We start from the raw sequence: 24,997 nt of genomic DNA, 5'->3' as shown, positions 1-24,997 counted from the left end.
GCGCATCCTCACCGCGCTCCCCCTGTGGGAATTAGAAAGCAGCTCTGTTTGGCTGTCAGCGCCGAAAACCGACCGAGCTCTGCAGTGTAGGGGACCGAGGAGAACATATAGACAAAAAGAGTGAGGAGAGGGACATGGGTCCGGAGGCGGCGAGGCATCCGTGATTGTCAAGTAGGCTAAACGGGGGTGAAGTTATTTCGGCTCCGCTCGGATCTCTTCTCCAGGTCGTTGAGGTGAGTTTGAGCTCTGCAGGAGACAGCAGCAGCCGGGATGGTGCATGTCTTAACCGCTGCATGAGAGGTGCTCTTCCCAACATTTGCCCTGGACATTTTCCCTCTATTGTCTTGTGCGTGAAATACCTGTATAATGTGATGATGTTTTTTGCATGACTTAATGTTAAACAAATGATGAGACTTTGTGGATTCATTAGGCATAAGTATTCTTTGGAATATACATATACTATCAAACTATGTATGTTTGAACTATTAGGAAACATAAAGAAATCCATTTCAATACAATTCTTTCTTCAAAAAACATACTGGAAAATACCTCGGAGGCGATTCTTGGAAAGCCTCTGCTTTAATTTGTGGTTGGAGTGTTATAAAACAAGATAAGCCCTATGGGAGGGGAAGATCTGCTTCATTCTCTGTCTCTCTTTTCCTCTCGCTTCCACTTGCCTGCCTTTCTCCAGTTTTTTCCTCTCACTCCATCCCTCTAATCCCCCCTCTCACAACCCCTCTCTCCCTCTCTCTCTTTCTCTCTCTGTCAGCTCTAATAACACTGTGAGTTCGCAAACACCAGACTGTTTCACTTCTGATACTCCTCTTTGTGTTTTATCGCACCCAGCCGTCTTCCCAGGTCCTCAATCAGCTGAGCAGCTTGTTCATCTGTCATGATTAATATTACATATAGTGCAAATGCAAAACATGCCATGTTTGCTTCCTGTACAGTGCCCGGATGGCGACGTATCTGTCTGATAATCTATATGTGATCGAGCAATTACAGTCATTTAATGTTTTGGATGAATCATTAACGTCACTTCTGCCACAGTCACTCTCCACATATGTCACACACAGACACACATTTGCGGAAAACGCGTACGGTCAAGGCCAGGGTCATGGTAATCAAGCTCTGAGCCATGATTGATTGTCACAGTGTGGAGAATAACGTTACAAGACGACAGCGAGGAGCAATTGAATGACTTTTAGACATCTTACACCGCCCTGCAATCAATCATTCCTCTTCTGGTTTTGGCGTTACCTTTGATTTACACACACATTTAATAGCACACGAATCCCTTCGTTACGACGCCTTCAACCTCTCCTTCTGCAAGTTGCACGTCTTTGTTAGTGATGCTTCTATAAACAGCAACACAGTGAAACATTGCAATGTTATCTTGTCAAATGCTAAACTGCTCTGTGATTCTATAAATGTTCATGTTTGGAGAGATTGTGTAAAAACCACCAGTGCATTCGCTTGGTATTCTAGTCCGTATACGTATCCGAAAACAGTTGTCAGCTTTAACAAAACGATTTGGGGACTTATACTCCCCAAGAAGCTATTGTAAGACCTCGTGACAAAGTGTAATGTGAAAATTTATTGTCACCTCGGGCAACGTGCGACACACGTCCCAGCTGATCCTTTGCTGTACTGTACGGTCGTATACAGTAAAAAACATCCACATCCTCCGTCACATATCAGTGTCATCTGCTGTCACCCGGAACAGACAGGCATCTGCTGCTTCCCGCACACACACACCCACACACACACACACACACACACACACACACACACACACACACACACACACACACACACACACACACACACACACACACACACACACAAATGTATGCAGTGGCGCACATACAGAAACACAACCCAGCTACACGCCACCCCAGGTCTCTGCTGCATGTCACACACCTGCCCTGTGGCTCCGTCCGTGCCTGTTTGTGTACGGCCCATTCAGTGAACTTAGCTAAAAATAATCACCACCAGCCAACACACACACACACACACACACACACACACATGGAACATAAATTATGGAAGACCGAGAAATATAAAGTTTAATAGAGAAAGAGAGAGAGACATTGAGGTCAGAGTCAGACCCAGTTCTTGGCTCCCTAAGGAGGATGCTAGTAGACCGCAGCATTAATATTCATTCCGTACCATCAGACCTGTGGTTTAGTTCGGACCAAGTGGACTCGACTACCGAAGGTTTCAGCCCCAGTTCTTCATGTAGCCTACATTGTGGTTTGGGAAAAATGCATCCATGCACATTGAGATGAATTATACATGCAATGTATAATGTGTTTCCAATGTAACAGTAATAGATTTATAGCCATAATGTCAACTGGATCCTGCATTAGAAACAGCAGGCTTTGAGTAAAGAGCATGTGTAGGGAGGTCATTAAAGTATTATTGATTACGCTGCGATGCAGAAGTGTGCTATCTAATGTACCGTACATGTACTTTTCTGTTTCTGTACTGATTGATACCAGTGTTATATCTTTCCATTAAATATGAAGCTACAGTCGGGTCAGTTTAGCATAAAGACTGAAAGCAGGAGAACAGATAGCCTGGCTTCATCTCAAGGTTATAAGATCCACCTAAAGCAGTACTTTGTGATACCTCTGGTCAGGTCCAAAGTGGGAAAGAGATATGCTGTTACATTAAGTCCATCCACGGATTATTCAGAACTATAAAGGCATATTTTACACTCGAACAGGTGCAACAAAACTCAAAGGAGACGGAGAATAATAGCAATCAACCTGAGGCTGCACGCGCCCACACACACAGGTTTAATTAAGCAGAATAATTGAAAACACCTGTGTGGGTAGCTGATGGACGTGCGGGGCCTTTGAGATCAAGAGAGTCATCCCTTATTACACATTACACATAGTTGCCATGCGTGTCTCATATTGACCAACACCGCTGTATACAAAAGCTCCGTCTGAGATGTTTGACGTATAGTCCCTGGCGAGATATTGTGTCGGAATAAAAACCTCATTGTGAAGACGGGTCATTTTCTTAGCAGCTCTTACTGTTAAAAAAAAAAAAAAAAAGTATTTTAAACTCATATCATGATTAACAATTCATGTCACATTATCATGGGGTAAAACGCCTGTGTCACGTTTATTGGATGCTCGGAAGTATTCTATTTGTGGACCGTGGACATTATACACTCTCCGGAAACCTGAGGAGAAACCCTGCCGATTTGTTCTGGTTACTCAGCAGAGCTTGTGCACGTGTGTGTGTGTGTGTGTGTGTGTGTGTGTGTGTGTGTGTGTGTGTGTGTGTGTGTGTGTGTGTGTGTGTGTGTGTGTGTGTGTGTGTGCACAAGAGCACTTATACTGTGCATTAAATGTATAATTGTGCGTGTTCACGTTGCAGGGCATGTGTGTGTATGTATAGGAGCCTTGTCGGATATTCGGTAGCTTCAGAGTCCTGACCTTGAATAGTTTGAGTGCTGTCTGCTTAGTCAGTGCCACTGCATCTGCTCATGTTAGAGCAAACAACAGTTCAAACATACTGCAGTGCATGGGATTGTCTGTCTGTCTGTCTATCTATCTATCTATCTATCTATCTATCTATCTATCTATCTATCTATCTATCTATCTATCTATCTATCTATCTATCTATCTATCGCTCTACCTACCTACCTACCTACCCAATTAACCCTGTATTTTTTCCTCTCTCCTTCTCCCTCCAGTGTGTGATTGTGTGTTCAGCATGAGTAACATCTATGAGTCTGCAGAGGCCACATTGGGCTTCATCAGCTCCCCGTGTCTGGCCAAAGTGGAGCTGAGGGTGGCCTGCCGGGGGATCTCGGACCGCGACGCTCTCTCCAAACCCGATCCTTGCGTGGTGCTGAAGATGCAGTCGCACGGACAGTGGTTTGAGGTATAGTAATGGGGTGGGATGAAGCGTGTGTGTGTGTGTGTGTGTGTGTGTGTGTGTGTGTGTGTGTGTGTGTGTGTGTGTGTGTGTGTCCGTGCTCATAACACTCATTCGACCATGAGAGCTCAAACTGATCAGTATTGATAAAAGACCTTCCCACAAACGGTTTATCTATGAGTTAGCTCCACACCTCCAGTGTCAGCTTCAGTGAAACGACACAATGCGTTCCGTCAGACTGTACGTGTCTTCATCTGCGCTCCGTGTTAAACTCCTAATGGGTTTCTCTGTAGACAACACTTGGACTTATTCAAGCACGTCATAAATTTCAGGTTTGACTTAATGATCGTGTGCAATCAGGGACCTGGGCTGTCATGCAGAGCTGTGATTGTTTCGCTAACCTTCTCACGCTAAAATGCAGGTCGTGTTGTAATAAATTATGGATGCTTATTGTCACAGAAGGCCACGGAAATCATAACTTTTGCAGGTTGGTGATTGCAGATTGTATTTGTAACCTTAAGATGAAAAGTTGTTTTGTTTCTTTGCTCATCCTCCAAAACACGTTGTCTGCCCCGATCTTTTAGATATTAAAAATAATGATGTATATAATAATGTTCCAAAGTACTGTTTCTTGGAATCATGGTCCATTTTCTTTTCCTCATTTTACACAATAAAAAAGCCATCGACAACATCGTCCTGGAATACAGTTTAGCGCTTGAAATCAAGAAAAGAAATGAAACACTGATGGTGGTTTCTGCTAGTAAGTCTTTCATTTCATCTCCTTTTATCTCCAAGACCCAACCTGCTCTTTCAGGGACTTCAGATGGAATCCCTTTCTTCAAGAAACATCTTATTCTCTCATAGTCTCACCAGTGGCAGTAGCACACACATTAGTTGGACTTTGTAAGAATGCAGCATGAAAGAAAGGGTAAATCTGGAGGGATTTCAGGAAGAAGTGTCTTTTTGTGTCTTTTTTTCCCTCTTCCCCATATTTCTGGGCGAGAGAGAGAGACCTATGCTGAGAGCATCGTCTTCCTTTTAAAATATGTAGATACATACGCCCACGCATGCACACACATCCTCACACATACAGCGCTACAGTGACCCACTCTAACACACGTACATGGTTTTCCACAGGGGCTCAAGATCAAGCGCTCAGAAAGTAGTGCAGCGTTATTCTGTCTTTGGAGACCCCCAAAAAAGCCACTTCGTGTGTGTGTGTGTGTGTGTGTGTGTGTGTGTGTGTGTGCTTTGATGAGATGCCAGCATGTTGAGGTGTGAGAAAAGGGCCAAATCTGTTTTATTGAGTCTACTGTGCCATTCACTTTTGTGTCAGCTGCTCGTGTTGGATAGGTTTTGTTGGCACCGCCGAGCCAGACTTTTGTTCGGTCTTCTATTCCTTTCTGGATCAGATAGTCAGAGAGAAGAAAATGTGAGAAATGTGTGGCTTCTTTGTCTCGTCAAACAGCCTGTGCAATCATAGCCATCAAAAAAATACAAAAAAAAGAAATCCATACTCCCAGTCCTCAAGTTGATAAGTGTAAACAATGTGGTCATAGGTATTTGTGGTAATTGCCGCAGTGCTGGAAAGTCTGCTGAGGTTGACGATCAATGCGTCGTGGCTGTGTGTTGGGTGTTGAATGGAATCTGCAGTCCACTTTAGAAAGAACATAAAAACAAACTCAATAAGTGAGACTGCCAACAATAAATTAGCACTGTGTAAAAAGGCACTCTTCCATAGCCAGACCTTTATTATATGAAAAATATAAAAACATGTAAATTCTGCTTTCTTTATAACACAGGATTTAGTTGTTGTCATTAGGCGTGGTGACCAGTATGCATGAAAGATGTTGAATTACAAATGCTTCAAAAGTTCCATTTCCCTTTGTTTTATTGACATTTAATTGGGCAATCAAAACAATGATCAACAACGGAGAGCGCATATTAAAAAAATTAACGTCAACAAACACATTATGTTAAAAACTTTTCATTCATTTACATTTAATTGGACATTAAAATGTTATTAAAAAAGAAACTGATTCATACAGAAATGATAATGGAAATCAATTTGGCAGTATATTATTTAATTATTTGCTTACATTCGTGGTGCTGTGTGTGTGTGTGTGTGTGTGTGTGTGTGTGTGTGCGCTCCCTCTGCACGTGCATGCACATGTGTGTTTGCAGGTGGACCGTACAGAGGTGATCCGCAGCAGTAGCAGCCCAGTCTTCTCCAAGATCCTCCTGGTGGATTACTACTTTGAGGAGGTCCAGAGGCTCCGCTTTGAACTTCATGACATCAGCTCTGGCAACAATGGCCTCCGTGACGCTGACTTCCTGGGAGCCATGGAGTGCACCTTAGGGCAGGTCAGTGTCGGTGGTCGACCGGATGGGGAGCATAGCGTGAAACATGCCGGTGAAGAACGCGCGATGTGACAGTGAGCCTTTAGCAGACACTAAGTGATCACAACATGTTACACTCCTTGCTCTTACTGTCTCGCTCTGAACACTAGTCAATAAAACACACATCTCCTCGTCTTATATAAATGAATATGAAATGGCGCTGCACAAGCTAAGTGGTGCGTGCGAGGTCACAGCTGAATACGTATGAGAGGGAGTTCACCCTGAGAACCAGAAGTGCCTGTGATGAAAGGAGTGCATTAATGTGCATCAGTGAGTGCACTTACAACCAGCAAATTGCATTTAACCAGTATATCGCTTACAGTGTAGGTGCTAGGTTTACCAGTGCAGAGCATGGACGTCAGTGTGAGACCTGCGCATGCATGAGTGTGCATGAGTCGGGTGTAAGAATTACAGACAGGAGCATATAATCCTTTCTAAGGTTAACTGAGTTTGTTGGGATTTTATGTGTCGGTATCAGGTGATGTGCTCATTAATCTGGGCGAGAGTGCAACTTGAAGATTACAGCAACTTCAGCCGTGGATGAAATCCTAATGTGATCTTTTCGCCGGAGCTGCTGTCACTATCTGCATTTACACCGAGCTTTCCTTGTCCTTGTGTCCTTCGTTATGTAAAGCCCTGACGGTGCTTTAAACTATGCTTTCAAAGCATGTTTGCTAATATACAGTATGGCCTTTTTTTCCTCACTTAATACCTCTTTTGATGATGTTGCTGTAATACATATTTGAAGGTTCGCTTTATTTAGATGCTTTGTTTAATACCCAAGAGTATTTAAGAAGGAAATTGCAATTGCAGTACTAATTAACAAGGGGATTTCAGGATCTCGTCAGCCGAGTCATGCTAAGAAGGAAATAGAGAGAACGCAGAAAGACTTCCAAACGGTGTTGAAGTGTTTGTGTGAGAAGAGCCGGCGAGATTTACTGAAATGGTATAATAACGTTGCCAACGATTTGTCTGCGACCAAACAACAACGTCTGGATGCTGCGGCCGATCCACTGCATATAAGTGCATCAGAGGCACAAATGATAGTAACTGATCTGTTAATAGAAAGCCATGCTGTGGAAACAGATAATCAGAAAAGTGATATTAAAATGGTGTGAGTATTACATAATGCCATTTGTTGCATACTGTGTTAATATTAAAGAGCCAGAGATTTTTTTCCGTTGGAGTTGGTGGAGACCAAAAATGAGTCAAAAGTTGGCTAGAAACACGACTCCAAATGAATATTGATATTCTGTAACTGCCGGATGTGTAAATAGGTTTGCTAACAAGTTATTATATGTCAGCTATGTGTTTACAAGCTTGATTCTGCCTATGAATACATATTGCAGGATTAATAAATAATACAAAAAGAAGGCATGGAATGTCTATTTCACTTGTAATGATATGTGACTCAAAATTATTTGGTTTCAAAACTGAACAGAAAAACACTCAGACACAAACTTTAAGACAAAATTAACGAAGCGTATATGTAGACGTTCCAGCAATTAGCCCTTAATACAAAATGCCTGTGTAGCAATGTTGCTCTTAAACACTGAATCCGTCATTTGAAAGCATTGATGGCACTTTGCAGCTTTCAGATGTGGATCTCGCTGACATCCCCATTTAAACTTGAGAGGTCACTTATAGCTTATGTAACACCTGGCTGAGCCAAAATAGTAATATGTGAAACCAGGGATACAACCTGACACAAATTCCATTTGACAGGTGGTGATAAAGGTGACCCCACCATGTTGCTCTCTGTCCATTGGATGTGTAAAGTAGGCCGTTGCGGAGGGAGAAGTGCTGAGTAACTCACCAACCTGTCACCTCGTCCCTCTGAGAGAAACACTGGAATATGGGAGCTGATTTTGTCTTCATTTCTGTTTGTTCCAGATCGTCTCTCAGAGGAAACTGAGCAAAGCTCTACTCAAACAGGGAAACACTGCTGGGAAGTCCTCCATAACGGTACGTCAAGAGTCAGCCCCGCCACAGCCACACGCACGCACAAATCACACGCGCACCACTCTGCAGATAATTAATTTGATGATGTTGCCTTTTCAATCTATTCTGTTCCTCATTTCCATCTCATTTTCTGTCACCTCCTTCCTCTGCCTCTCTCCCCCCCCCCCTTCCCCCCTCCACTCCCCCCCTGTAAAGGTGACAGCTGAGGAGTTGTCTGGTAATGATGACTACGTCGAGCTCTGCTTCAGCGCTCGTAAGCTGGACGACAAGGTTCGTGTCCTCTTTCAAGTTGATTAAAAATCTGTGATTTCCCTTTAAATATGAGAGGAATTAATATTCAGAGATGCAAGTTTGAGTGTCTGTGCGCTATCAGGCAGGTGTGTGTGTGTGTGTGTGTGTGTGTGTGTGTGTAGGTGGAGGGCTGTGGGAATTGGTGATGAAGCAACCCACACACAATACACAAAAGTGCAATCGGGCAATAGAGGAGGTCTGCTGAGATAGGTGGGCACCCCACCCCCCACCTCTCCTCAAAAGCCCCCTTCTATCTCAGCCACACACACACACACACACACACACACACACAGATAACTTTATTAATTTTCAGCCTCCACACACACGCACATGGCCATGGATGACTACTCCAAACAAGTTGTGCCTTAGGGGAAAGACGGAAGAAAGCAGAGGAGGGGCGGATAAATTGAAGAGGACAGGAAAGGGATGGCTGGAAGAAAGGGAGAAGTAAAGGGGTGAAATAATGATTCTGTGAGCGTTTGAATCATTTGTGGTGATGAAAGGCACTTCTGACGCAATGCCTTAACATGCTCCTCTTCCCTCTAAAGGATTTCTTCAGCAAGTCAGATCCTTTCCTGGAGATCTTTAGAATAAATAATGACGGGACTGAGTCGCTCGTACACAGAACTGAGGTAATCACAGGCACTATATGAGTATTATTTCCTGCTTCTGGCCAGCGGTTGACAACGACTGTGATGTTTTTGTGTGCACTGCAGACAATCATGAACAACCTGAGCCCGGTTTGGAAATCCTTCAAAGTTTCCTTGAACACACTCTGCAGTGGTGACCATGACAGGGAGCTAAAGGTGAGTCTGTTACTATTTTTACAGGCCATAATCGTTTTTTGTAACCTTTTAATATAATATGCAACAATCCGAGCGTGCAGAACCTTGGCTTAAGCTCCCCCTCGTTCTTTAAGCTCCCCTGGGGGGAGACACAATGCACATATACAAGGAGAGGCTCAACAGCAGCCGGGGGCCTGCAGGTGTTTGTTTCTTTGCAAGGTGGTTCTTTTGTGCGGCATACAAACGATGACATTTGTAAAAACATAAACAAAGTGCCACATACCCACGAGTGTAAAACTGAACCAAAAACCATCCGAGCAAGTCACAATGCAGCCTCAAATATGTCCTCCGACAGTCCTGAGAGGAGTTCGGGTCATGCGCTGCCTTTCCTGTCATCCCGATGCCTCGTGTAATTTAGAGAGCCCGACGGGTGTGAAAAGAGCTCGGCGGTCGTCCTAAGCTCTCATTTCTCTCCGGTGGAATAGATCTGTGTGCTTGAGCGAAAGTGGTGGCCCCGCGAATCTGCCCTAAACAGTTATTCTGTCCATGAATAAACATGAGCTCGTCCATTAAATATTCAGAGGCGTCTTAACTCCGCATGGCTCCTGACAGCAGGAGAAAGGGCTCACACACACTAACGCACACACACATGCACGCCATCGGCTATGGTTTCCAGGGCTACCTGTTTGAAGCATCAGGGCTGTAGTGAGAAATGGCAGAGCCGAGATTTCTATTCAGACCGGTGCTTCCTTTTCACAGGCCTCCTAACTGACCAATGCATAAATGCATAACCTTCCTCCAGTGTCTGTCTCTCGCTTTGTATTTCTCCTTATCAGTTTCCTTCACCTCTCTACTTTTCTGTCCGTCCCCCCTCTCTCTCTCTCTCTCTCTCTCTCTCTCTCTCTCTCTCTCTCTCTCTCTCTCTCTCTCTCTCCCTCCCTCTCCGTCCAACCGTTAACATTCAGTGAATGGAACGGAGAGTCTTCCTTTTTTTATTACTCTTAACGGCTCTCAGCGACTTGAAGTGGAAGCGAGGCTGCGAAAACGAGCGCTACAGCTCCCTCTCACACAAAAATGATGCTCGGAAACACATGCATACAATCCACACACACACACACACACACACGCACACACACACACACATACACACTCTCTCTCTCTTCAGGTGCAGGCACTTGTCAGCTCAAGTGGGACATAGGAAATACGTGGAGTACTGCAGGTCATTGTTTTTAATCAAGCGTTGCCGGATTGCTTGTGAACACTAGTCGTTGGAGTGACCTCAGGCAAGAAGGTCACAGCAATTCGAAACCATTAAACCTTTGTGAAGGGTAGAAGCATTTTTCTGTCTCATTTGTTAACAAGTGTCTGACTATTGGCGGACTAAATTGAATGTTATTGATTGTAAAACCTCTGCGGGACAGACCCGATATTGGTTTCCATTTGAAACCTTTTCAAATTATGGGGTTGTTTCTTTATTATGTGCTGAGCCGTGGCCTGCTGACCCGCGCATTTCACTGGTGATGAGGCCATTTATCTTGTCTGGCAGTCGCTTTGAGAGGAACAAACTATTACTCCAAAACACACACACACGCACACACACACACACACACACACACACACACACACACACACACACACACACACACACATAAAGCGGCCTCTTAAACTACGTCCCTCTCAGCATCCTCAGATTAATATTTCACCGCTCCATTGCCCCCCCACCAACACCACCTTATCAATCATTCAGCATGGCATTTCCCTGCATGCCATGAGTGCATGTGTGTGTGTGAGTGTGCGCATTTAGATGACAGTGTTGCAGTTGAGCTTTAAATGAATGAATGTGTGTGTGTGTGTGTGTGTGTGTGTGTGTGTGTGTGTGTGTGTGTGTGTGTGTGTGTGTGTGTGTGTGTGTGTGTGTGTGTGTGTGTGTGTGTCCCTTTGTGTCTGTTCCAGTGCACAGTCTGGGACTGGGACTCTAATGGAAAACACGACTTCATTGGGGAGTTTCAGACCACCTTCAAGGAGATGAGAGCCGAGCAGGAGGGCAAACAGGTGAGCACGAGCACACGCAAGGGGATGGAAAGAGTAACAACATTCACATGACTCACCACAAATGATATGATGACAATGTGTGTGTGTGTGTGTGTGTGTGTGTGTGTGTGTGTGTGTGTGTGTGTGTGTGTGTGTGTGTGTGTGTGTGTGTGTGTGTGGCCAGCTTCAGTGGGAGTGCATCAACCCTAAATATCAGATGAAGAAGAAGAATTACAGGAACTCTGGTGTGGTCATTCTTAACCACTGTAAGGTGAAGTAACACAATATATACTTCTACTTCCCACGATGCACGAGTCTCAAGTAGGCGTGCAAATAATGGTTGTTTCCATCATTGATTGAGTTATATTTACACTCAGCATATCTCATTTTTAATAGTGTGTAACTGAAACTATCGATTATAGAAAAATAGTTTATTTTGTGTTACATAATCAGCTACATCCTCCTCATCCTTTTTTTATAATGCCCCGTCTTGACTTCATGACATCCATAAATCTCCTCATTCCCCCTGACAGATCATCAAAATGTATTCCTTCCTGGATTACATCATGGGCGGCTGCCAAATTCAGTTCACAGTAAGTTTTGTCACGTATAATCTCCTCCATATTTATAGAAGCATGTCATTGCCTGTCCATGCCCACTCCTGCTGTGTGTGTGTGTGTGTGTGTGTGTGTGTCTCTCAGGTGGCAATAGACTTCACAGCATCGAATGGGGATCCCAGAAACAGCTGCTCCCTCCACTACATCCACCCCTACCAGCCTAACGAGTACCTGAAAGCGCTGGTGGCTGTAGGGGAGATCTGCCAAGACTACGATAGGTAGAAACCACTCCATCAGCCATCATTTATCTGTCGTTCACACACACACACACGCTAGCTTTTCCCCCTCAAGGCTCTTGTCCTTACTTGTCCTTGCCTCTGTACCTTTCTCAAACGTCTTCATGTGCCTTTCTCCTCCTCTAGTGATAAAATGTTCCCCGCGTTCGGTTTTGGAGCACTGATACCACCTGACTTCAAGGTAGGGCGTCCGGGATTGTGCGTGTGTGTGATGTTTGCTGTAGCGGGGGGAAGTTTTTTGGATTTTAAGATCTCTTTCAGAGGCACAGCTTGCTTTTGATCACCATGGAAAGAGAAGGCATTTGCACAACCTGTAAATTGGTGCTGAACGTGTCGTGCTGAGTGTTTTTTTGATTTAACGTGGCGATAAACGGCGCTGTGTTCTCTCTTCCCACGTGAAGGTTTCACACGATTTCGCCGTGAACTCTGATGAGGACAATCCCGAATGTGCCGGTGAGCCCGTCAAACGCACGCACGCTTCACTTCACTCACACGCACCGACTTGACTCACAGACGCTTGTGTTCATGCACCACAGGACGAAAACAGCCATATTTCTCCTTCTATATCTCTGTTTCTCACACACACTTGAACACACACACAAATGCGGCTGGGTGATTTGTCACTATGCTGCAGGAGTAGTATTTCAGGCTCTAGGATACGGAGAAAAACAACACTAATCTGTATGTGTGAAATAGGCTTCTGCGCTCTTCTCCCCACGTAGCTGTGTTCCCGCTGCGAAGGTGTGTCGGCTTATTGTTTGTGTGGACTAAGAAGGAATGCTAAATCAAAAAAAAAAAGCCCAGTCACTTTGTAGACCAATCCCATTCGCAGAGTTTGATTTAATACCAGATACTTTCGCAAGTACAAAACCTTTGACTTGGAGAGGTCAAAGCTAGACAGGAAGACGAATAAATAAGTGTCAAAAGAATGTGTGTGTGTGTGTGTGTTGCAGGGATCCAAGGCGTGGTGGAGGCCTACCAGAATTGCCTCCCTAAGATCCAGCTCTATGGACCCACCAACATCGCCCCAATCATCCAGAAAGTCGCCTCCTCTGCCTCCGAGGAGATGCACACCAAAGAGGCCATGGTGAGAGAGAGGATGAGAACGTTTTTTTGTTTTGTTTCAAAAAGAAAGAAAAGTCTTTTGTTCCTGTTGTTGCGACTGTTTGCAGGGGAACGATGGGAGAGTGCAAATCGCAATGAAAAGACGGAAAGTGAGACATCAGAGTGGGTATAACATGGGGCAGAAAGAGAAGCAGTGAAAAGCGAGAGGAAGCAATTGATATTAATTTAATTCCAGTCGTAAATTTTAGAGCAAAAATTCCTCTCTGCCTTAATTCCTCCCACTTCTCTCGGGCTCTCTGGTGGATTAGAATGAGTTTTATTTAAATTAGCCCCTGACAAGAAGCCACTTTTAAAACATAAAAGTCCTCGAACATCAATTCCTCCCTCCCCACAGCCTCCTTCCTCCCACCCACATTTTTTTTTTCTCCCATCTCACCAGGAATACTTCATCCTGCTGATCCTGACAGACGGCGTCATCACCGACATGGCGGACACCCGGGAGGCCATTGTGCATGCCTCCCATCTGCCCATGTCCGTCATCATCGTCGGCGTGGGCAACGCAGACTTCACAGACATGCAGATATTGGACGGGGACGATGGGATCCTGCGTTCGCCAAAGGGCGAGCCCGTCCTCCGTGACATCGTCCAGTTCGTCCCCTTCAAGGACTTCAAACACGTGGGTGGCTATTGAGGAAGGGTAAAGGGCAAGGGATAGAAGTTTTTGAATTTGTGAAAAAGAAAACCCATGAGCTTGGATAAATGCCTTCCAGGCAAAAAAAATGGGACTAATTCTCCAGGGAGGTCGGGCAACATCAAGATGTGTACAAATGGGGCACTACATGAGAAAGCAGCAGTTTTTCAGCTATATTTGTGTACCTTGTGTGGTTGACTAAAGTGGATACTGCTGACTTTAAAGCCGAATAACATTAAAGGGCATAATAAATGTGAGGTTATAAAAGAGAGGAAATTCACATCTTTTAAAAAGCTTTTAAGAAGCCTCTAAGTGGGCCGAAGCCTAACTGTTTCCAAAACAACACCTGATGTTCTATATGTACTATATATTTATATAAAAAATATCAAGACTTTTTTACAGATCTACTACAGATAACAATGCATGCACATGGAGCATGTCAAACCCAGAAAAAATATGTGTCATAACCTCTAATAATAATTAATGCCATCATGTGGGGACATGAAGACAAGCTTACTAACTGCAGCTACTGCGCCTCACTTTATGCAAGACTTCATTTCAATTAACTAGATGAAAAAAATCTAAAGCAATATAACATTAACACACCTCTTACAAATGAGAAGTGGAATTCATGAGCAATAAACACACCCTATTTGCCATTAGATATAATCATAACACTAACAAATCCATTTGAGTCTTGAAAACATGTAGACCTGTGTCTGCACCGTGCTTCCCACTGAAAACCGGGCCTATAATTGACTTGAATTTAATTTACCGACAGAGGACTTTGGTCAAGGAGACCGCTGGTCGCGTCCCGTGCGAAATGAAAAGCAAAGTTGACATTTTGTCACATCAGTCGTTCATCAGTAACGTGAATCATTAGGGATGATTGTTGGAGGCTCATTAGCACTGCCCCAGCTGTCTTATTTGACGCATCGGAGTGAAAGCGTGTACACGTACAGGACATTCTTCATTCTGTTGTCAAAATCTCTGAAAAGCACTCAGCAGCTCAGACCAAAGACGAGGGTCCAAAAGCTTTAAAAAATATTTCGACAAGGACAGTTCAGGCTCAAGGAATGACGTTCAGTTTGCTGACAGTTTTAGGAGGCAGTCGAGAAATATCATCGTTTTGAGGAAATGGGCGAGCAATGCATGAGTTGGCATTCTTTGTCGATCCCCAAAAAGTATTGAGGTTCAACACCAAGCCGTGCTATAAGTCAAGGACAGACTCGCGGCAGACCAAGCATTTAGAAAGTTCTACTTCAGCACCCCCCCCCCCCCCCCCCTCTCTCTGTTGCTTTGGGTGGGTGGGTTGCAAGAAGTGCTGTGTTCAGGGGGTATCGATTATGAATGTGTGGGCGTAATATGCTCGACGTGCTCATCAAAACACATCAGCTATCTGTGCCTCTCTCTCTCTCTCTCTCTCTCTCAATTCAATTCAATTCAATGGGGCTTTATTGTCATGAACGTTTTGGTAACAATGTTGCCGAAGCATCAAAATATATATAATTTTTGATATGAACATTAACATTGATTTATATTATTACAGTATATATTATGTATTCTCTCTCTCTGTCTCTCTCTCTCTCTCTCTCTCTCTCTCTGGTGGCAATACTTTTGCCTGACCTTTAACAGGGTCTGTTATGGTGAGTTTGTTCTGTGACAGTTTGAGACCAAATAGTACAAAGAGAGACCGTCAGACAGGAGAGGTGAGGAATACATTTGGAGAAGAAGAAGAGGAAGATGAGGGAGAGAGACAGCATTGGGTGGTAGTGCTGAGGGAGGGGGGAGGGGGGGGTCAATCTGAGACCAGAGCTAAAGACAAAAGGGAGCGAGGGAGTGTGTGACAGAGGTGGAGAGGTGATTTTCTGCTCTGTCGTTTCTTTTCAGAAGGGATTAGCAGGACGGAGCTGCTGTGAGACAGGCAGAGTGGGGGATAACAGGTAGATAGGAGCTGGGGAGGGAGAGCGGAAAGGAGGGTGGAAATGAGAGGAGGAAGTGGACAGAGTGGGGTTGGTGCGGGTGTGCTCTCTTTGATGCCGCATTGTCTCTGGGAATTATGTGAGACGGAGTACGACAGACTCTCCGACTTTGAGGTTTTGCGAGTGTGTGCAGCGTGGGAGCATGTGTGTGTTCGGCAAAACGAGTCGCTGACCTGTATGTGTGTGAAATGATGTGTTCGTGTACTCATGGAGTATTTTTCTCTTTTAAATAAATAGTCTTCCGTTATATTCATCCTCAATCAAGTCCTTTGATGGAATAAACGTTTTAACTTTGTATGAATCATCAAAAATTCGAATTTAACTTGATAACAATGAATTCTTGATATCTTCCTGTGTTTTGTGACCAGTTTTTTAATTAGTTATTTATTGCATATACATAAAAACAGTCATTAACAGACACAGAAGCACAGAAATAATTGCCCCAGTGTTGAACCATCCACATAGGACACAATAGATCAGAATACAAAGAAGAATGATAAACACTTAGCGGAGATGATTATGACAACCCTGCAAGGCTAGAATGATTACAACATGCATCCTGGCTATGAATAGCTCCAATTAATGATGTTGAGGAGAGTGTTTTTGTTATTCAGTCTGGAGGTTTGCACCATTTTTATTGACTGCAGTAGCTTCTGCTCGGAAGCCTTTTCCATATACCTTTGCCGACAACATTTTAACTGAATTTTTTTAAATATACATGATCATTTCCTATTGCTTTGTGGAGTGTGCTTGTGAATAGACAAATCTGATGTGCTGTTTTCTCCTGTTTCATTTTGTTGTTCACATGGACAGCAACCAAGCGATGGAGGATGGAAATGTTGATAACAGCAGAGCAAAACATTTTGGCATTCCCGACTCTGATGATGTGTATGTGTGACCTCTGTCTTCCCCTCACTCCGTCTGTCTCTGTGTTTCCAGGCCTCCCCAGCTGCACTGGCTAAGAGTGTTTTGGCGGAAGTCCCTAACCAGGTGGTGGATTACTACAATGCAAAAGGCATCAAACCCAAGTGTATGTCGGACTATGAGTCCACAAGAACCTTCAGCCCCTGACAATGGACTGCAAGCAAACATACACTCATATACACACATATGTATCATGTATATATTTATATATACATATATATACATTAATGTACTGTATATTACATATACACATGAAAAAGCACAAATACATACACACACAAACAAACATGTACACATAACCATATTACCGTAGTCTAGCTCAGAGAATTAGCTCGTTCTGGTGAAACAATTTGAACTACTCCATTGATGACTATTGCATGTTTGGCCACAAGGGCGTCATCTGGGAAATTATTACTATCTACTGTATATCCAAAAGATGTTTATAGAAATAAGAGCAGTCTTCTGAACCAGCATGCAGACTCAGACCATAGCCCACCCAAAGAAATGACACTCCTACCTTATTTAGATAACTAGCAAGTAGCCCACGCAAACCCAAAGATCTGTGAGTAGTTAAGGCAAAACTATTTGACTGCACAGCCCTAAATGCTTAGAATTAGCATTGCAAATGTTATTTATGGGAATGGCCGTGTCCCCGTTAGTGTGCTGCATACATGCATGAATAATTCAACTCCTGCTAATATCCAATCTCCAGTTCCAACTTGCTGGTTATGAAATAAAGTATCTCTGTCATTTGAGTGACATTCAGGGTTGTCTTGGATGTTTTGGGTTATTTTCTACAGATTTGTTTGAGATTTTGCTAAATGGAAATGAACAACTGAATAATTGTAATAATTTCTTAATAACCTTCTTACATTGTAAAGAGTTTTGGGAGGATAGCAAAGTGTGTGTGTGGTAGACACTCATCTGTGAGCTAAAAACTGTTTTTTCTGTAGTCTGCATGTTGATTATAATAAAGGCACTTTATTATATCATTTTACTGTGGTTTGATTTCTGTGTGTGTGTGTGTGTGTGTGTGTGTGTGTGTGTGTGTGTGTGTGTGTGTGTGTGTGTGTGTGTGTGTGTGTGTGTGTGTGTGTGTGTACATGAATTGATCATGTTGTGAGTATAGATATGTTCACACGATGCGAAAGAGGGACACGACCATTCAACTTTTGTATCAGACTTGTTTTTTGCTGAATGATGGGGCTAGGAATGGGACTAGACATGTGTATCACAAAGGTTAAGTGTCCAAAGAACTAATGTATAACAATGTAACTTTAAAGACATGCAGGGTGGAGATATAATCTAGAAATAACAAAGAAAGAGTAGAGCATGTTATTTGATTTATTTTTCCCTTACGGTATAGTTTCTCAGTTTGCCACTGAATATGCAGATTATTATACATGCAGACCCCCATAGAGGTTAGATATCACACACCTGTCTCTCCCCCCCGTGAGCCAACAGTTAATAATGTGTCATGGAAGTGTGGTAGTTTCAGATATAGTGCTGGTTCGTGACCATAGCATCTCTCTTTCACTTTCTCTTTGTCTCCTTAACAGATCTTACAAATTTCCATGTAGTTAATATTCTGGTTAGAGAAGAAACACTGAAGTTATAATAGTTTTGATGTTAATGGTGGTTCAACTGACAGCTGTCTGAGGTGCATGTGAAGTTTGGAGCAGATCAGACAATGTATAAAGTCCCCTTAGTGTTTCTCCTTCCCCTCCCCCACTACTTACAGTCCAAGTGGTCTATCTAGGAAAAAATATATCATGCGTGTATGCCCAACCTCAAGGGGGGGCTTTTACTCAGAAAAAGGGCATAAAATCACATTTCATGTTGCCATTAGGTGGCGCTCTACCTGTGAGTCAATATTGCAGTGCAGATGCGTTTAGGACGGGACTCTTACCAAGTACAAATTTTTAGGAGCAGATCGGAGAAAAAACGCTGAAGTTATAACAGCTTTAATGGCTTTGGCGAAGGTTCAAAATAGTAGTGCAGTCATGGTGTCGCCCTGGCCACGCCCCTAAATATTCTGGACATCTTTTGATAACTTTTGGTCCTTAAGGCCTTTCCAACCATATATCCAAATTAGTTATCAATCAGATCAACGGTATAGTCGATTATAGATCAATTACAACTCCTGTGAATGGCCAAAAATGGCCAAAAATGACAGTTTTTTGAATTTTTTGGAAGTGCCCCACATTACTCGATTTTGATGAAAATGAACATGTGTGTTCTTTTTAGCTATGTCAACATAGGTTTCAAGTTTCGTGACGATTGGCCCAAAGGTTATGGAGTTATGCTAATTGCGTATTGGTGGCACAACCCTCTTATGTTCATTGGCCGATATCTTCTGAATACAACCATATTTTCAAAACCTTTTTGGACCATGACCCCAGCTAGGTCCAGGAGTACACACACCAAATTTCGTCTAAATTAATGAAATGAATGGTGTCGGACAAATGTGCAACGTCGGGTTTTTCATAAAATCCAAGCTGGCGGAAAATTTCGGGAGGCGGACTTTGGTACTCCAAGAGGATTTTTTGTAGAGGACACTTGACCACACGTGTGCAAAATTTCATGTCAATCGGAATAAGAAACATTTAAATAACAATAGGGCTTCGCAGCCCGACGTTGTCGACGCTCGGGCCCTAATAATCTCAAATACGGTCATCTTAAATACAATGATCATGGGGGGGAGGAATGGAGTGATGTCATTCATTCTGAAGACCTCTGTTGAGCTTTGTAGCTTCACCGGCGCTGACCTCGGGGTAATAAGTTGACGGAAGAATAAACCATCTTCAGCCTCTGCATATTTATTTTAGACAAAGCAGTCTTACACGATGTCTTCACATGGCAGGGAAGATTAACTCTGAACTCAATGATGCTGCATGACCTAACAATTTGCGCCACACTGTGGTGAACATAAAATACTGCACCTCAGTAAAACAGCAGTAAAATGACAATCACCGAGTACACGCAATAAAGTGTCTCTTAACACCCCCACTTGTACTCAGGTGGATCAAATTCAAACAGAAATTACACACAGTAAAATACAATACAGATGTGGATCTCCCAATCTTTTCAGATACCAAACATAATACCTGCAAACTTTTTCAGTTTTAACTTAGTGACAGGTTTGGTCATAACGTGTGCGACCATCTCTTCAGTAGTGCAATATAACAGGGTCACTTTCCCCTCGTTAACAACTGACCTTATAAAGTGGAGCTTAATGTCCACGTGTTTGCACCTTTTTTTGGCTAAGTCAATTGTTCCCTGGTTATCCTCATACACTACTGTTGGTGTGTATTTGTAGTCATCAAGTCCTTCCAATAGCTGCTCTAGGTATATACACTCTTGCATAGTAGAGGCCAGAGCCATACACTCTGCTTCACAGGTTGAGAGGGCTACTGTAGGTTGTTTCTTAGTTTTCCATGAAACTAGAGAACTGCTTTTATTTAGGCTCACACAGTAGCCTGTGGTGCTACGCCTGTCAGTAGTATCATCTGCCCAGTCAGCGTCTCTATAGGCTAAGCCTAACTCCTCACTGTCGTTTCTCCTGAAACACATCTCCTTGTTTGTAGTGCCTCTGAGGTACCTTAATACATGCTTCACAGTTAACCATTGCTCCTCTGTTGGTTCACAGAAATATTGTGATAGTTTGCTTACCACAAAGCTTAAGTCTGGGCGTGTACATGTTGTTAAATATATACCACCTCTCTGTACAACTTAACATCAGACATCTTAACAGCATCTTCTGTGTAGCACAGTTTTTGATCACAGGAAGTTTCCCTGGGTTTACAGTTTTGCATATTAAACCTCTCCAAAATCCTTTTGACATGTGCTCCTTGTGACATCTTTACACATCCATCAGACTGAGTGAAATCAATACAGAGAAAATGCTTCAGTGTGCCCAAAATCTTTCATCTTAAATTTTGTTGAAAGCATCTCTTTTACATCCTTCATTACTTGTTCATTGCTGGCTGCAATTATCAAGTCATCAACCCAGATTATCATAACCACCTTTCCATGTTTTATCTCTCTGGAGTAGACACAGTGATCTGCTGGGTTTTGTGTGAAGTCATTTTCAGTTAGACATTCATGCAAAATCCTATTCCAATTACAGCCAGATTGTTTGAGACCATACAAAGATTTTTCCAGTTTACACACCAGACCTTCTCCTTCCTCATAACCCTCGGGTTGGTCTGTTTAGATCTCATAGTCAATGGTGGCATGCATGTTTTTACATCCATCTGGTGGAGTAACCGGTCCTCCTGTGCTGCTTTTTCTAACAATACCCTCACACTGGTCAAATTGGCTGTTGGGGAAAAGGTTTCGCCATAATCAACTCCCATCTTCTGGCTGGGTCATTCCGTGTCATTTCATCAAATGCCTCCCACCTGACCATCTCAGAATGTCCTGAAAAAATTTGAGTACAAAGACACAAGTTTGTTAATAGGACAAATCCAAAATATTAGGTCTCTACTGTCAACAGTTTCCTCATGAAACGTCATTGAATGAAGGGTAGTTTAGACGGTTTTTGGCATCATACTCTGAAAAGCCATTTTTAAACGGCATTATCTGGAAAACTATCTCACCTGTGGCCTTCAAAATTTCTACAGTGTATACCTGTTACTAATAGCCTCCAGACATGAAATATCAGGGATGTAGTTCAATGATAACCTAGTATGGTAGGTAATTAAAATGAGGCTTGTTGAAATAAAGTAGTACATTTGAAGAGTGGCTGAGCTCCCATTTTTACAGATAAAAGACTTCTATCACTTCTGCCTCTATCTCTGGGGTTAGCTTAAACATTCTACAAAATATGGTCTCTCTTACATTATTAGTTTCACAGATATTAAGGCTCAAAAATGGAAGTTAACACATCTTTGCCCAACTTCAGAGTCATATTCCAAAAAACTGACAACACTTATCAGGTCCAAACTTACTTTTTTTGAAAGATCATATTCTTGTTAAAATCATATTAAAAAATCAGGAGGGTGTTTTGCCTCATTTTGTCGCAGTGATTTTTTAAAATCTTGATATTGGTGAGGTTTTTGTGGCTGGTTTTGGTACTGCATGTCCTAATAGCCTACCAGTAAACATCACAGGAGGGCAATTCAAATGTGTTTTTTACCATTTACCAAAGACTTACATGTGCCTAAATGCTACTGATAAATTTAGCCTTACGAAAACATTAAAATGTAGCACAGTTGTCGTTACAGAGGCAATAAGTCCTTGAATATGAGTTAAACATGGTGAAAGCAGCTTTTAATGTCTTAAACCATGAACAAAAATAGCATAATATTGAAGACTGTACATTTTGTCATACTTTAAGTATATAAATACCACAACCAAATCAAATAATAATCTTTATTTGAGCATAAGATTTTACATTACAGTACAAAAGTCTCCAAAGTTTGATATTGAATAACAGTTTGTCTCTATGCTCACTGTGAGGGATCACACATTTTTCATCTTTTAGATCCAATTCCTTCGTCACATTCATTAATTTGTCAGTCACTTTACAAATTGTCTAATGTACATCTCTGCTCTGTTCTGCTCATCTTTTTTGATGGCATACATGCGCCCAGTTTCTGTAGAGGGAACGTCAAATCTTGCAATTCTATGCTGCAGTGGGACATTGCACATCTTCTCTTCTTGGCCAGTAGAAACTCTTGGCAGGGCCATGTGGGTGCATGAACTGAACCAGTACATCTTCATCTTGATCTGAAACATCTCTGATACTTCCTATCCACCATTTCTGATCATAACTCACATATTATCTCATAGTGAGCATAGAGACAAACTGTTATTCAATATCAAACTTTGGAGACTTTTCTACTGTAATGTAAAATCTTTATGCTCAAATTAAGAGTATTATTTGATTTAGTTGTGTAATTTATATACTTAAAGTATGACAAAATGTACAGTCTTCAATATTATGATATATTTGTTCATAAGACATTAAAAGCTGCTTTCAGCATGTTTAACTCACATTCAAGGACTTATTGCCTCTGTAACTACAACTGTGCTAAATTTTAATGTTTTCGTGAGGCTAAATTTATCAGTAGCATTTAGTCACATGTAAGTCTTTGGTAAATGGTAAAAAACACATTTGAATTGCCCTGCTGTGATGTTTACTTGTAGGATAATAAGACATGCAGTACCAAAAACGGCCACAAAAACCCCACCAATATCAAGATTTTAAAAAATCACTGCGACAAATGGAGGCAAAACACCCTCCCAATTTTTAAATATGATTTTAACAAGAATATGATCTTTCAAAAAAAGTAAGTTTGGACCTGATAAGTGTTGTCAGTTTTTTGGAATATGACTCTGAAGTTGGGCAAAGATGTGTTTACTTCCATTTTTGAGCCTTAATATCTGTGAAACTAATAATCTAAGAGAAACCATATTTTGTAGAATGTTTAAGCTAACCCCAGAGATAGAGGCAGAAGTGATAGAAGTCCTTTATCTGCAAAAATGGGAGCTCAGCCACTCTTCAAATGTACTACTTTATTTCAAAAAGCCTAATTTTAAGTACCTACCATACTAGGTTATCATTGAGCTACATCCCTGATTTTCTGTCTGGAGGCTATTCGTAACAGATATACTCGGTAAAAATTTTGAAGGCCACAGGTGAGATAGTTTTCCAGATATTGCTGTTTAAAAATGGCTTTTCAGAGCATGATGCCAAAAACCGTCTAAACTACCCTTCATTCAATGATGTTTCATGATAAAACTATTGACAGTAGAGACCTAATATTTTGGATTTGTCCTATTAACAAGTGTGTCTTTGTACTTGAATTTTTTCAGGACTTTCTGAGATGGTCAGGTGGGAAGATTTTCAGAAATTTGATGAAATGACACTGAATGACCCGGCTGTAACCCTGGGCTACAAACCTTGCTTTGTATTTGTCATTTCCTTCAATGTCATTTTTAACAGAATAAACCCACTAACCCCCCACTGTTTTCTTGCCCTTTGGCAGAGTAATCAGGGTAAAAGTTTTGTTTTCTTTTAATGACTGGATGTCTTCGTCCATTGCTTTAACCCACTGTTTTGAGTTAACTGAGTCTATAGCTTCCTTATATGTGTGTGGAACGCCACACACTGCTCTGTAGCAGTAATCAATGGTAGCATGGATCTCATCACTGTCAATGTTGTCAGTTACAAAGTCCTTTAAATTACTAGGTTTTCTCCTCTCTCTCGTAGGACACCTCCCACTGACAGATTCACCACTTGTCACACTCGACTCTTTTTGGTTACACTCAGATGTATCACCTTGTGGATTTTTGTTTCTCTCCCTTGGCTCTTGAGCCTTCTCAGTGTCCACATAAACCCCCCGTTTGACTCCGTTAGCCACAGGCTGTCTCACTGTGTCATAATCATCATTTGGTTCCATCTCAACTGTCTGTGTTTGTTTTTCCACATTTACCTTGTTGACAAATTTGACAAGTCTGTGTTTTTGAACTTTCTCTGTGTCAGGATGATAAATCAAGTAGGCGGGGCTGTTCTTATCATTACCAACACAAAGTCCCTGCTCACACCTGGAATCGAGCTTCCCCTTGTCCTGTTTGTATGTGTAACATACAGATCCAAAATTCTGCATTTTGGATAGATTTGGCTATTTGTCTGTCAGCATTTGGTAAGGGGTCTTCCCCGTTCGCTTATTAAAGCATCTGTTTCGTACCATGGCTGCAGTTTGGACAGCGTAGTTCCATAGACATTTGGGTAGTTGACTGTCAATTAACATACATCTGCCCATCTCAAAAAGAGCACACCAGCCCCTCTCTGCAGTTCTGTTCTGGTGTGGCGAATACGTGGCTGATGTCTCATGTTCAATACAGTTCTTCCTTAAAGTGATGGTTTGGAGTGAAATGCACCCAGGTAATTTCCACCATGACATCGAGCCAAACACCCCTTCGGAAGCATTTTTAGCGATGGTCAGCATTGGTCAAGATAGCCGCTATCAGCCGAATGGCTTAGTACTAGCGCTACGGTACATAGAGTATATCTCATAAATTACCCCACTAATAATGCATGGAATTTTACCAAACTTCTGCAGTAGTACACATAGGGTCTGTACTCACAAAACGAGGCATTTTA

General features: G+C 42.4%; 1 protein-coding gene across 1 annotated transcript; it reads left to right on the top strand.

The window, feature by feature from the left end:
* The first annotated feature begins 7 nt into the window (after positions 1-7).
* Positions 8-17,864, top strand: cpne4b (copine IVb). The gene is made up of 16 exons (XM_084031407.1): positions 8-233; positions 3,716-3,906; positions 6,085-6,264; positions 8,194-8,265; positions 8,458-8,532; positions 9,102-9,185; positions 9,270-9,359; positions 11,292-11,390; positions 11,554-11,640; positions 11,903-11,962; positions 12,071-12,204; positions 12,349-12,403; positions 12,624-12,675; positions 13,176-13,309; positions 13,727-13,963; positions 16,900-17,864. Exons 2-16 carry the CDS (start codon positions 3,736-3,738, stop codon positions 17,029-17,031), a joined length of 1,662 nt encoding a protein of 553 aa, XP_083887533.1. The 5' UTR covers positions 8-233; positions 3,716-3,735; the 3' UTR covers positions 17,032-17,864.
* The last annotated feature ends 7,133 nt before the right edge of the window (positions 17,865-24,997 follow it).

The sequence above is a fragment of the Eutrigla gurnardus genome (assembly GCF_963514095.1).
Source record: "Eutrigla gurnardus genome assembly, chromosome: 17".
Lineage (NCBI taxonomy): Eukaryota > Metazoa > Chordata > Actinopteri > Perciformes > Triglidae > Eutrigla > Eutrigla gurnardus.
This window is presented reverse-complemented; position numbering and strand designations above follow the sequence as displayed.

Excerpts from the sequence above, each read along its gene's own strand:
- cpne4b (XM_084031407.1), top strand. The coding sequence starts at position 3,736 with ATGAGTAACATCTATGAGTCTGCAGAGGCCACATTGGGCTTCATCAGC. Across the intron at positions 11,391-11,553 it reads CCGAGCAGGAGGGCAAACAG|CTTCAGTGGGAGTGCATCAA; the intron begins GTGAGCACGAGC and ends GTGTGTGGCCAG. Across the intron at positions 11,641-11,902 it reads TCATTCTTAACCACTGTAAG|ATCATCAAAATGTATTCCTT; the intron begins GTGAAGTAACAC and ends TCCCCCTGACAG.